A 14,644-nucleotide genomic window follows, 5' to 3' on the forward strand; every position below is an offset into this window, starting at 1 on the left:
TTGTCGTCCGGTAGGAAGTCCAGCAGGGGAGCCAGTTTGTACCATAGCTCCCTGTCGTAGCGGGCCACGATAGCCAAGACGATGGCCGCCTTAATCGTCGTCGCTGCAGACGAGATGACCCTGCGTCCCATAGTGTCCAATTTCTTTCCCTTGCCGTCCGGCGGGGAAGTCGACGTGGAGGCTGCATCCCCCCCGCTTTCTTCCTGGCCGCCGCGGAGACGACGGAGTCCGGGGTAGGCTGTGCCCGGAGGCACAGGGGGGGGGGCCGCGTCCGGGACCCGGTACTTCTTTTCGTACCGGTCTCTTCTAGCCGGCGTCGTGGAAGGGTTCTTGAGGAGGGCGAGTCCCTCATCCCAAATATCGTCCAGTAGAGGCACCGCGAGGACAGTCTTCCTCTTGGCCTCGCGCCGTTGATAAAGGAATCCTTCCTTTTTCTTCTCCTCAGGGCAGAGTTGGAAAAGCTCAGATGCCCTGGCGATCATGGAGTGGAACGATCCAATCTCGTCGGGCGGGGAAGCCCTGGTGGGAGGCGACGACGGCAGATCCTCGTCGTACACCTCGTCGTCCGTACCCGTCGCGGCCATGTCAGTCCCCGTATCATCCCCTCGGGTCGTGGACGGGGAGGAGGGCTGGATGGGGCGCGACGGCTGAAAAGGAGGTGGAGGGTGAATCCTTCTTTTCTTGGGGGGAGGACCGCCAGAAGGTCCCGGTTCTGGGTCCCCTGACGGGAGTGGTTCCTCCGCTGGCAACGGTAGTCTCGTCCTTATCTCCGAGCATAAGGACTGTATAGCCAACAAAATGGCCGCCGAGTTGTCTTGCGGCGCTGGCAGAGGGGAATCCGACGGGCGATCAGGGGCCCCGTCGGCACCCTCGACGATGTCGTCGTCACCTGCGTCGGGATCCATCCCGACGGGCTGGTCTTCTTCCACGCCGAGGCCGTGGCTTAAGACCTCGATCAGCTCTTCCTCAGAGGTTGAGGCCGAATCTACGACGACCTCCTGCCCCCCCTTTTTCTTCTCCGCCGGAGGTTTCACAGGGGTCCTGTCGATGGGCATAAAAGAGGACTCCCTCCGAGGTGGCAGGGAGACTGAGCCCCGAGGTCGCCACCACTGGTGTAGCCTCCACAGGCTGAGCCAGGGCCGCCGCGACTGTCTCGATAGAGGCCTTGGCCAGATGGATTAAGGCTTTCACCACCTTAGGTGCGCTCACCGCCTTCTCCTTGAGAGGGGGTGTGGGGGGGGGGGAACACTGCCACGCTCCCCCTCCGATGGGGCCTTCGAGCTCGACCGGGGCCTCTCCAGGAGCTTCGCCGGGTGCTCGGCCTTCCTCTTACCTGACCCAGAGCGTTGGCTCGTGGTTGATGGTGCCGGGGAGGCTGCGCCCTGCCTGGCGCCCGTAGAGCCCGACCGTTCGGCGCTCCCGGTGCCAGCGGACTCGCGGTGCTTGGCCTTGTGTTGGACCCCCGTCACCGGGGCGTCCTCAAAGGTCTTAGAAGACCGCTCGGATTTCTTCCTCTTCTTGTCACCGGACGGGCTCTTCCCTTCCAGCCAGTTGGCGAGACGTTGATGGCGGTCCTTCATGGTCCGTTCCGACATGTTGCCGCAAAACGCACAGTCCTTCTCCACGTGCGTCTTGTCCTCATGTAGGCAGTAAAGACAAAAGGAGTGTTCGTCTTCCTTAAAGACATTCTGCAGCTGGCATCCAGGGCAAACCCTGAACAGCTTTCCGGGCGTCGAGCTTCCCTTCTCCTGGGCCATGTCCGAGATGGGCCTGAGAAACTTCTGGAGTCCTCCAAAAGCATAGCTCGACGAAATCTTCACCCTTGAGGGGCGTAGACGAATCCGACACGGGTCCCCGTTGATCGGATGGAGAGTCGGTGGAGCTTGAGGCTCTTTTTGACCGAAAAAACGAAGTTTTTGAGAAAAAACGTGAAAAAAATAGCACTAACGCTCGAGAGCAATAGCACGAGGATCCCAACACATGAACGTGCGGTAAAAATCTGAAGATGGCTGCCAGAGGCGGGGCTTAGGTAGAGGGCAGTCATTGGCTGTGGTCAGTATGACGCAGAGATCAGTGATTGGTTATTACTACGAAAGACAGATCAGAAACGAAACTGATACTGGTTTTTTCTTTACCGAGGATTCCCAGCCTGACGACGGGGAATATTCATGAGCATGTGAATCCATGCCAGACCCCATGCTGGAGAAATCTGGTTCTAAATGTTCCATTTCTGTATGACACTTTCCATTCTAGTAAAGTTAAAAAAGCCCTTTTCCCCATATTGCTACAACATTTGATCGAGTGCATAGATTCAGACAAAATTGTGCATGCTCAATGAGCCCAGTCAATCTTAGAAGCTTACCAAATTCATCCATTGTGAAGAAAAGTAAATCGGGGAATGCATTGTTCCTTTTTATTATTGAACCTGCAACATAACCTTAACTATAGAGTCAAGGCATAAATTAGTTAGCACAGTTTGCTAATTAGAAAACTTTGATTAGCAAACTGACATTTCATTAGCAATTTTGTACTAATATTGTTAATGTCGCCAGAAGTTATTTGTACCCAAGACATGAAATGAGCAATAGAGCAGTTTTGCATACTGCTGAAACAAGACCGTGTGAGGAGTGAGGCCTTGCAAATTCTTTAAACTTCAGAAAGACCTGCAGGTTCCGTAGCTTAGATTACCTATTCAACTTAAGAGGAATGCACCCGGCCCATAAGAGGACTGAGCAACAGACGCCTATGGACCATTTACAAAAGCCTGTCACTTGCAGATGATCCTGTATTCTACACAGTGCTCCAGCAAGGGAGGTTTCGTTATTATATCTGGACACATGTAAAGCTTCATTGTATTTATGGGAATACGTTTGATCCCTTCTCAGCATACAGGACAATCATTGCCTTTGCATGTACGATGTAGACTGACCATCTCATTTACATACTTCCCTCCACATTTATGGGGGCGTATCTAAAAAGACATTTGCGACAGACTGGTATCCATTCATTGCCATCAGCTGTCCTTTTCAGCTGCATCCCATCATCCGGGCTTAAGATATATTTCTATCGGCCAAGCTCCAACTTCCCTTGCGGTCCTGAAGAAGGTGGTCATCTCCATTCCCTGCCGAAACGTCCCTTCTGTATAACCCCATCATCATTGGGATTTTGCTGACTTATCTGGCACGTAGACCTGGTTCATCAAACCCCGTTTGATTGAGCCGGACAGAGTCAGCAGCATAGGATTGAGTTCCTATTATGTGCGAAAGTCAGAATGGCTTGAAATTATAGTGAACTATTTATTAGAATTTACCCCTTGACTCATAGGTTTTTCGATTTTGATGTAAATCTTCAAAATTACATACATGTTTCATTGTTTGTACAATAGTCCACACAGTATGTCATTTGTTTAGGCATACGGTTATAAATAGGCCCTAGGTTTGGTTTTACTGTTCCATTCCGTTTGTTTTATCTGTTTACTGTGAAGCAGATTCCATGAAATTTATTTCAATTCCTTGTAGGACCCATGTGCCTACTGAATAATTTATTTTTCCATTCATATGCGTGCCTTCTTTCAGATTTATTTTGACAAAGTCCATGACAGCCACCTGCTCTATATACACGCACGTCGGTGGCCCTGTAGAATTAGTTCTCCAATTGGTTCATTTAGGAGACCACCTTCCTTGTGCAATACCCATAACAGAGGACACCACATTTAAAATGTGATTTCTGTACAATGGTGCATGTCACGATAAACCCACTGTTTGGCACACTGCTGCCACCCAGAGGCCAGCCACACACAATGAAACCTTTGACATTTTACAGCAAACAAAGCAAATGTTAAATAAAAGCTTCAAACATGTCTTGTAAATGCAACTTGCCCTCCATAAAGTCTGCTCGACTATGCGAGTGGGCGAAAAGACTGTTAGAAAGAATTCTCAGAAATGTGCTAATTCCCTTCTACCTTAGAGGCCCCCAGCCCCAGTGTTCGTTCTGGCAGGTTATTATCCAGACCGGTTTGGCTGCGTTAGTCCTGAGGAGAAACACCTAGGCTGGAGGGTGTGTAACCAGCAGTGTTTAGTTAGGGTGATGGGGAGTATGAGGCAAATGATGGTATGAGATCAGCTATACCGAATGGCGTCATAGTATCGCTGTGTTCTATCAGAGTGGTGTTGTGAAGGAGAGAGTAAGCATGGAGATATAGTTATTGTGGTTTCCCTTAGCTGCTTGAGACCAAGCCCACTCCATCCGTTGCATGTACTCCATCCGTTGCATGTACTCCATCCGTTGCATGTACTCCATCCGTTGCATGTACTCCATCCGTTGCATGTACTCCATCCGTTGCATGTACTCCATCCGTTGCATGTACTCCATCCGTTGCATGTACTCCATCCGTTGCATGTACTCCATCCGTTGCATGTACTCCATCCGTTCGTTTCAATGCCCTTTCAAACCATTCCATGCAAGTCACGTTATTCTATGCGTTCCAATCCGTTCTGTACACTCCGATCCGTTCCATGCTTTCTAGTCCGTTCCATGCACTCGCGACTGTTCCATGTCCTTGCATCCGTTCCATGCACTCAACTTCTTTCCAAGCACTCTAGTCGATTCCAAGCACTTCAACCATTTATGCACTGCTGATTTTATTCGTTCTATCTCGTATTAGCCTTTCTCCATGCATCATTGATCCACATAAGTCCTCTTCACTCGTTCCGTACACTTAACTGATTATATCCACTTCACCAGTTTCACCCACTTTACCTGTTCCATCCACCTACTTCATCCGATCTACTGCTTCACCCGTTGCATCCCCATGGTTCACCCGTTGCATCCCCATGGTTCACCGTTTCCATCTATATAGTTTGTCCGTCCCACCCAGTCTGTCCAACCGTCCTACCCAGTCCCTCCGTCCTACCCAGTCCCGCCGTCCTACCCAGTCCCTCCGTTCCACTCACATACTTCACCTGTTTGAATTTCATACTTCCTCCGTTCTGACCATATTTTTCATTTTATCCATCCACTTCACCCAGTTCATCCACATACAGTCGTTCTATTCGATATATTTGACCTATTTTGTCCACATACTTCACCCGTCCCTTCCTCGTACTTTACCAGTATATTCCAAAAACATCATCCGTTCTACTTCCTCCGTTCCTACAACCCACTTCCATCCACATACATCATCCGTTTGAACCGCACCCGACACCCGCTCCGCATTTTACACCCGCTATTCGCTCTGCATACTGCACCCACTCCGTAGCGGCACCATACCATACATCCGCTCAACGCTTCACATCGGCTCAACACCACCGTACCTTACATCTGCTCAATACCCTAGGTCCGCTCAACACTCTACATCTGCTCAGCACCATCAGGGTCTACATCCGCTTCACACCCTAGATCTGCTCAACATCATACATCCAACTCCACTCAGTTATCCACACACCCTACTGCCGAACCCAAATCTATATCTGCACCACCAACTATGCATTCATCCACTATACGCGCTTCATATGTTCATCCGCACAATACACTCATCCGCTCTACGGGTTTCCTCCGCTCTACGCGCTTCACCTACTTCATCAGCTCCTTGTTCGTTCACCCTTATTACGCGTTTCACCTGCTCCACACGATTTGTCCGCTCTGCACGCTCATCTGCTCTATGCGCTTCATCCACTTCACTAGCTCCACTTCCTTCGTTCACCCTTATTTTTATTTTTTTTTTTTAATTCATTTTAATTCGTTAGTCCTTTTTAGTCAACCAATAGAGATAATTAGTTTTCGATCTCTCGCTCGGATCATGATGGTACATTGCTATTTATGATTTAGCATTATCCAGTTAGAGTTCGGGGTCGGTTTTAGGGGAAGAGCCAAGTTTTCAGTAGTTTGCGGAAAGACATGGTCTTCAGTGAGTCGGATATGGGGTGGGAGTGCGTTCCACAGCGTGGGGGCCAAGGCTGAGGACGACGATCCGCCAAATCTGACTGAGTTTGTTTTTGGTATGACTAGGAGGCCGGCTGAGCTTGATCTTAAAGTATGTGCTGGCTGGTAGGGTTTTAGTTTGTCTTGTAGATATTGAGGGCCCGGTTTTATGCAGTGCTCGGTGAGAAATGCATGGGGTTTTGAAGCTCACCCTTCGGGCCACCGGAAGCCAGTGCAGCGTTTTAAGGGCTGGGGAGATGGTCTCTCGGGCCAAACGCTAGTAGCAGTTTGGCTGCGGCGTTTTGTGCTCTTTGTAGTTTAGTCAGTTGGTATGCATGGATTCTGAGGTAGAGGGGGTTGGCATAGTCCAGTCTTGATATAACCATTGATTGGACCGCAGAGTGTGTTGGGAAAGCAGAGGTATAGAAAAATGCGTCTAAGAGTTTTAAAGGTGGTGGTGGCAGGACTTTGAGACGTTGACTTGGCACGAGAGTGTTAGGATCTTTTACTGAATTAGAGGGGGAGGGGGGGGGGAGTCGACGAATTGCCCCTGGCAGATGGCCAGGGTAGTGGGTGTGGAAGAAGTTCGGTGTTGCCACATACCATGATTTCGGAGGGGTTTAGCAAGAGGTGGTTTGTGGTCATCCAGAGCTCTGTTGAGGAGGCAGGAGGCAAGGTCAGGTCGACAGTTGGGTTTTGAGTTCAAGAGTTTTAGAATTAGTTGAGTGTCATCAGCATAGTTGTAGCACAGGATGTTGTGTGAACAAATTATTCGTGGGAGGGTGGCCATGTAGAGATTGAACCGGAGGGCTGATAGGCAAGCTCCTTGTGGAACTCCTGTGGCAACTGGTTGGGCTTGGGAGGAATAGGTGGATAGTAGGGTTATTTGGTTCCTATTTTTGGAGGAAGAATGCCATCCATTTGAGAGCGGTTCCACAGATTCCTAGGGAGTTGAGGCAGTCAAGGAGGATTGAGTGGTTGATTGTGTCGAAGGCGGCAGATAGGTGAAGGATTAACGCGGCGCATCCGGCAGAGTCTGCCGTGTTTTTAAGGTCATCCCAGATTGAGGTTAGGGCGGTTTCGGTTCTGTGTCGGGCTCTGAAACCTGATTGAGCAGGGTCTAGGAGATTGTTGGCTTCGACAAAGGCATTTAGTTGGGAGTAAGCAGTTTGGTTGATGAGTTTGGCAAGGAATCTTGTGTTTGAGATGGGGCGGTACTTTAAGTTCGAGAGGGTCAAGGGAAAGTTTTTTTTTTTATTAGTGCTTTGACGTGAACTGTTCTGAATGCATCTGGAAAGATTCCAGAGGCAAGGGAGTCATTTATGATGGCTCTTGCGTGTTCTCCTGTACAGGTAGATGCAAACATTTCTTTGAGGGTTGTGGCCGGGCATGGGTCCAGCGGAGAGCCAGATGGTTTGCGGGCAGAGAGAAGTTTGAGAAATTGGTCAGCTGATATTGGACTAAAGGAGTCGAACGTTGGCTGGGTAGTGGTCGCAGGCAGTGGGTTGGCCAGTATGGAGGGTGGGTTGCCTGGTGGGTGCAGGAGCGCTAGTTTGTTGGTAAGAGCGTTTGTTCTTTCTAGCGCTGTGGTGTAAAAGTGGAGAGAGAGTTGCACAGCGATTGTGAGGGGGGAGTCGTGGTGGTGGTGCATGATGGTTTGTTTGCTGATGGATTATGTGAAGTCCGTTGCTGGGGTTTTTACAGTTTAGGATTCGGGGGTTGTAGTGGGCTTTTTTGCTTCTTTGCCGGATTTCGGCCTTGTACTGATGAAGGTGCATGGCCAAGGTGGCTCTGCTCAGGGGAGTTTTGTCTTTCCGCCATTTGCGTCTAGGTATTTATATAGTTGTTTACTGGTCTTCAATTCAGGTGTGAACCATCTAGGGAAAAGGCTACGGCGGGCTGATGGTTTGCAGGAGGGTGTGCGCCGCATTGGTGTTGAGCCATGAGTCAAAGGCGTCGGGGTTAGTTGAGTGAGTAGGCAGGGGAGACTGGAGGAGTGCGTCGGCTAGGACAGGAAGGATTATTAGTTTCTTCCAACATTTGCGTAGATTCGGAGGTTCAGGTGCGGTTACGGGAAGCGGGTTGAGTAAGCGCATGGCGAAAGACAATGAAGTGATCGGGCCAGATGATAGGGCTAGGGGGGAGGGTTTAGATGTATCCGGTTGTGGGAGCTGAAGATGGCATCAAGAGTGTGTCCTTTATAGTGAGTCGGGCCGTTTATGTGGGGTTGGAGGTTAATTGCGTCTAGGCCGTCAAGCAGAGAGTGTCATAGGGTTGGTGGGAATGTCGAGCCAGATGTTGAAATCTCCTAGAAGGGTGAGGTTGGGATGGTTTAATTGGAGGGTGGCAATAGAGTCACAGAGGTTGTTTGAGAATTGTCCATCGTAGCCAGGGGGTCTGTAGATTATTAGGAAGCTGAGGGAGAACGAAGGGGAAAAGGATAGTTTGACAAGGAGTGATTCGCATGAAGGAATGGAAGATTGGTTGTCGATGATTGAGGCGTGGAAGTGAGACTAAGGCAAATGCTATTCCTCCTCCCGAGGGGCGGTTTAGTGGGATGAGGGAGTAGCAGGGTGGGGAAGGCTTCATTGGCGATAGGGGTGAGTAGTCGGAGAACCAGGTTTCAGTGATGAAGACCAGGTCTGGTTCGTCAGAGGCGAGGAGGTCAAAGATGCGGTGTCTGTTTTTTGCTACGGATCGGGCGTTAAATAGTATGCAATTCACTTTGGAGGAGGTTGCTGTCGGAGCTGCAGAGATGGGGGTGGGGGTGGAGAGGGTAGAAACTGGAGAGCGAGATGGGTGGGGGTGGATGATGGGAAGAGAGGGCGAGCGGAAAAGTTGGTGGGTTTCGGGTGGGAGTGGAAGGACGCATGTGTTGGGATGATTGCGTTTGGCACGGGGGATTTGAAGGTGGGGTGTGGGTGTTAGGAGTTTCAGTTGAGGTCGGTGATAAATCGAATATGGGGTTTAGGCAGGGAGAGGCGTAGTGGGAAGGAGGTGAAGGGGGGTGCGGTGGTGGTCGAGACGGGGGCGATGAGTGCTGAGAGATTGAGGGGGACCAGGTACGTTTCCTTTTTAGTGTCTTTGTTGCGATTGGTGTGCACGAGAGGTTAGGGCAGGTCATAGGGGGAGAGGGATGAGGCTTCCGTTCGCGCTAGGGCTAGGCGTGCAGTTTCTAGGGAGGGGAAGGAGTGATCGGGGGGTGTTGGTGGGGGTTGATGGGAAAAGCACGGGGTGCATGATCGCTAGACAGGGTGTGCCTGGGAGGCTAGTCAGGGGAGCGGTTATGATCTTAGTAGGCCAATCTGTGGAGGAGTTTGGAGGAGCAGTGGTCTTGGGCTCGCCATCGTGCCCCTCTGGCTTGGTGTTTGGAAAGGGGATGGGTAGGGGATGGGTAGGGGATGGGGTGCAGGGGTGGGATGATTTGGAGAAGGGGGGACAGGAGGTAGGGCTCGCAGGAGGGGGGAGGCGGTCGACGGCGGTCGCTTCCGGTAGACCTTTGTGGATTGGGTGCACTCATGGTTAGTGACTGATCTCACTGGGTGAGATTATTCAAGGTTTCAACTAAGCAGGGTGATATTATTCATGTATACTAAGTTTTAATGTACTAATGGCAGACTGCAGATATGCCTTTAGACAGTTGTGAAATGTAGCTAGACCATAGAATATGTTATTAGTCTGACTATCTAGTTGCAACTACAGCCCAGTTATGCTGTTAGGTGGACTTTCTTCTAGCAAGCTGGGATACAGATATGCTATTAGGTGGAGTTTTGGGTGTAACAGCACCACAGATTGGTTTTAGGTGGACTATTAAGTGGAGTTGGGAGGAATTTCTAAGTGCAGGTATGATACAGATATGCTATAGGGTAAACTTTCTAAGTTTAACTTTTAAATGCAATTATGACACAGATATGCTGTGGGCAGAGTTTTTTTATTGCAATTATGACAGATGAGCTAAAATGCAGACTTTGTAAATGCAATTTTGACTCAGATTTTCTATAGGGTAAGCTTTTTAAATTCAACTTTCAGATGCAATTGTGACAGATAATTGCTAAAGGGTAAGCTTTCAAAATTCGACTTTCAAATTCAATGACAGATATGCTATAGGGTAGACTTTCTAAATTCAATTTCTAAATGCAATGACACATGCTATAGGGCAGAGTTTGATTGCACTTATGACATAGATAAGCTAACGGCGCAGACTTCTGGAAATTGGCACAGTGACGCTATTAGGGACAGTCTAAATTCCGCTATGCCAAAGTAGTAAGGTTATATGCAATTCTAAATTCAACTTTTGATGCAGATGATATTGGGCAAACTTCCAAGTTTAAGCAAGGCACACTATTTGAGTAAGCGTCTAAAATAACGTTGCCCAGAGAGGATATTAGGCACACTTCTAAATTCAACGGTGGATTCCCGATTTCTAAATGCAACTGTAGCACAGGTACGCTGTATAGGCGGCCTTCTGAATGCAATGCTAGCACAGTATGAAGATTTTTACAATAGTTTAGCTTCTAGGGTTGAGTGGTAGGGTAGTATGGCGTGAAGTAATTGCTTCTGACCACGCCCTTTCCAAACTTCTTGTTGGTTTCTTGCTTCTCCTGCTGATACCTGCAGATACAACCTGGAGCTGTCACTGAAGGAGCCGTCCTTTGCCTCAGGTCCTTAGCCGATTGGCTGCCGGGCAGAGGGCTGCCCTGGGAGGATTGGCAATGAATGGGGGAGTCCTCTTGTCAGGACCAATGGGAGGGGGTGAGAGGAGATGGACCAGGAAGCCGGGAGCGAGCGAGCTCTGCTGGGAGGGGAATCAGGGGCTGCAGGCAGTGGGGATCGCAGTTAGGGGAGCTGGGGCTCAAATTTAATGGGCAAAATTAGCAAATACAAGGCCCAGAAGGGTCCACTCACCTCTAGATGGCGACAAAGAAGGGGAGCGGGAGATGGAGCAGGCGCTAGGCCTGCACAGCACACGAGCAGGGGGCCAATCAGGGCATGGTGGGTGGGACGGGAGGAGGGGACAGGGGAAGGAACCAGGAAGAGGGCTTGGGAAGGAAAGTCGGCGCAAGGGAGATGGGGCTCAAATTGTAGGGGCAAAATTAGCGAAATGCAAGGCCCAGTAGGGTCTGGGGACAGTCCACTCACCTCTCTAGATGGCGACAAAAAGTGTCCCCATTGCCAGGAGGTCAAGGTTATTGTAGTGCACCCAAAGGGTACTGCATACAATCTTGCCTAACACTTTGTTAGCCATAGATGAGGGTCTGTAAAAGGTTGCTGCATCAATGTACACAGATTTGATAAAAGGGCTCTGAAATCAGTTTGGCCAGCTGTCTCCTGCAGGTGGTAATATATAATACAGTCATAACGCAAAGCGAGCTCTGGAGGCTAACTACAGTGTTTGGTATTGCAGTAGATCACTTTGCGTGAGCATCTAGTTCGCTTTGTGGATTCATTATGAAAGAGGAAATAAAGACTAAGTAGAGTGGATTGTGTAGCAGACAACTTGACAAACTAGGTGGAATATTGTAGTTTGTGGAAATCCCACCTTCATGGTACCTGGTATAAAGCAACAGGGTGATAATATAGAATGTCAGAGTATGGTTTGCGCACCAGTTAGGTGTGCAATCTGCAGGTTACAGAACTAGGTTTGCCATCAAAAGTATTTGATCATGTACATTTTCGAAAATGTTAGTAAATAAGATGCATCTTCCCCAACAAAATGAAATCTAGATACAATAAGCTAAACTTTACTGTAAAGCATTATACAGTGTTTTACAATATTAATACTGTAATTATGCATTATGTAACAACTTACATATTAGGAATGGAATTGCATGACGGTTTTAAAAAAATATATAAAGTTGACACATACTGGTCTTTGCCAGACAGGATACAGAAAACTCAATAAAAAGTATCATCCCAATTTACTTCTGGTTTGCAATTTGAAGAAGGAATTCTTGCCTAGCATTCCCACACATGCCTGTGCTTTAATTGAAGAGGTAAACTTAAATAGCCAACTCTGCTACACAAGCGTCCATTTGAGTAGCAAACCTACAGAATTGCATAGCAAATTGCTATGCAACGCTGGTTTATTTATGCATTGCAAAACTAATACAAATTTTGCACAATTTCGTTGCTATGGGTAAGCAAATATAAAAAGAACCATAAGGAAATGACGAGAAAAAAAATAATCAGTGCCACAGGTGTGTAAAAAGTACTGGAGGGCATGTAAAATGAAGGACTGATCAAGCCCTGCATTCTATACGTATGAAACGCCTCCCATGAAAAGGCCTCCAAGCCCGGAAAAGGTGATGCCACAAAAGCCACCCCCCTCACCTGCATGTTCCAACCGGTTTAGGCAGCACCACCCCAGCTGTGTACACAGCCTGGAATATGCCCTCCATGTGGACCCGTCTCGTGATCTCTCGAATCAACACCGGTGCCACCCTCTTCGATCGCAGTTTCTTATGGACACAAAGGAAATTTATCTCAACCATCTTCTTTTCTCTGAAAAAAATAGAAAACTTACATTTTAGATATGGGGTAAAAAGGTCATAACGCAAGCTACTAGCCAGGCATAAATGCCAGTTGACCACATGCACATCATGAACTCACCAACAGTGAATTACCACTAGCCAAAGGATGGGGGTAAGTGCAACTGTTCTGGCCCGTTTTACAGTGGTCAAAAGACAGCAAGATATGGCAAAAGACTCAGGAATCAGCAGAGGGCTCGCTCAAAACAAACCAAAAAAAATAATAACAAAACGCCCTCCTCGTGGAGAATCAAAACCGCATGCCTCAATTAGGACACTTAAACACCATCATTCCCAAAGATTGGGAATCTATATCTTAAGGGTCAATGGACTACAAGCCCATAAAGCCAGCGTGCAGCGATCTACTACAAAGTCACAGTTCATCCATCTCAAGCATGTCAATATGGAGGATAAACTTACATATCATAGATATGAATGTTGGCTGGAATGGCACTAATGAACCCCACAAGCTTCTTACTGGTATTGACCCTAACACCGCAGTGCCACTGAGGTAGCCAGCCAGGTGGACGCAGAGCCCTACAAGGAGGGGAAAAAAAGGAGGGAAAAAACACACAAACACAATAGACCCATTAGTAGCATCTTTAAAAATAAATACATCTCCAAATGTTCCGGACTATCCCAGTTTAGGATCAAGAGTTCTTCAGCTTCATAAACTAGACTCGCACCCCCCCCCCTCACAAAATATATTAAATCTGAAACACCCACCTTCCTGCATTTTGGTCGCTGTGTGCACAGGCAGGGTAGGCAGTGTGCCTTTGGGTACCATTGCCGTGCTTCATGGAGGGCATGGAGGAAGACTAACATTACCACCATGTACAAGATAAGATCATAAACACAGCCTTTCGTATGAGGTGGGTAAAGTGCATCTATTGCAACACCTACCCATGTCATTTACCACCCGACGTTTAACCAACATCCCATCCCCACATTACAAGAAACATAGCCTTAACCCCATTTTATACACTATGTAACAACCATAATGCACATTATACAAAGGATCCATAAACAGTCAACTACATCAATACACAGGAACCCAAGGACGACTTCACATTCCATGCCAATGACTGCCCCATAATCCCAACTTGCCTCACATGGAGGTCACCAACATGTGCATCCATGAGCTGGGCTAACAGAATCCCATGCGGGCACATTCATAGGAATTAACAAAAGACATTAAAAATGGTTAAAACTCAGTCACTTTGTAAACACAGTGACACCAATCTAACCGTAACCCTCCTCGAAGATCAGGTTATTCGTCTACATAACCCTTACACAAAGGCCATCAATGTATCCCTTCAGTGTCAGGGCATTGCAGTACAAGAAAACAGCTGGTCAGACATAGTGCCAGGAAACTTACCAGAGCAGGAACTCGGGAGAATAGTCAAATCGGAACATGTTGTCATCATCTTCGACATAGTTCTCGTTTAGAAGTGTGTACAGCTCTTTCAACTACAAGAGGAAGGAGCAAATATATATATTTTTATTATTACTTTAATCAGATATGATTGGAGATTAGAAGGACAAGAAAATAAGGGAGAAGGTACAGTGGCAAATGGATGGAATAGATGGTAGAGCCCACAGTAGTAACTAGGATGAAACATGTGGTCACTGTTCAGGTCTGTTTTAATAGATAGTCAGTATCCAAATAAACCACAGAAGCAAAGACAGGCATACGATAAAGGGACCAACCGAGCAGCAATTAACCCACTGTAAGAAAATGCCCAATGAATTAGCTCTCCAGACCTATGGAACTCTGATCCCAGCAATAAGAGATAACCAATATGAAGATCAAAGAATTGGAACATCTTGGGGAAAACAGAAGTCTGCATCACTAACAGGAGGCGAGGAGATGCTCACAAGCTGGGGACAGATCCCTGCACACGTACTACATCCTCACCCAGGTAAGACTGGACAATCTCTAACAACTATGTCCACACACCCTCCATTCCCCACATAACGTGGGACTGGGTGATCTGCTCCTGTATAGACACACCCCCCGCCCCCCAACTCTCTCCCATTCGCTTGCAGATTCCCTTGCTACCAAATGGTATGCCCTCCCCAGTTAACAGCTCGATCCCTTGCATCTCTGCTTCCCACTAATGTCTCCCACCTATAACTTGTGACGTCCTCGTTGCTTTCCAAAACTAGGTCAGCACTCAGTAAATAGCCTAAAAACA

The 14,644-nt window shown here is 48.1% G+C and overlaps 1 protein-coding gene across 1 annotated transcript in view; it reads right to left on the reverse strand.

Moving 5' to 3' along the window:
- NMT1 (N-myristoyltransferase 1) overlaps window positions 1-14,644 on the reverse strand; it is a 221,012-nt gene that overhangs the window by 76,205 nt on the left and 130,163 nt on the right. Inside the window, exons 5-7 of the mRNA XM_069634238.1 lie at window positions 13,825-13,916; window positions 12,867-12,983; window positions 12,250-12,420 (exon numbers count right to left, since the gene is read on the reverse strand). Coding sequence (XP_069490339.1) covers window positions 12,250-12,420; window positions 12,867-12,983; window positions 13,825-13,916 — 380 coding nt within the window. The remainder of the gene's footprint in view (window positions 1-12,249; window positions 12,421-12,866; window positions 12,984-13,824; window positions 13,917-14,644) is intronic.

This window comes from Ambystoma mexicanum, chromosome 13 (assembly GCF_040938575.1).
Source record: "Ambystoma mexicanum isolate Mex_15411 chromosome 13, UKY_AmexF1_1, whole genome shotgun sequence".
Classification (NCBI taxonomy): Eukaryota; Metazoa; Chordata; class Amphibia; order Caudata; family Ambystomatidae; genus Ambystoma; species Ambystoma mexicanum.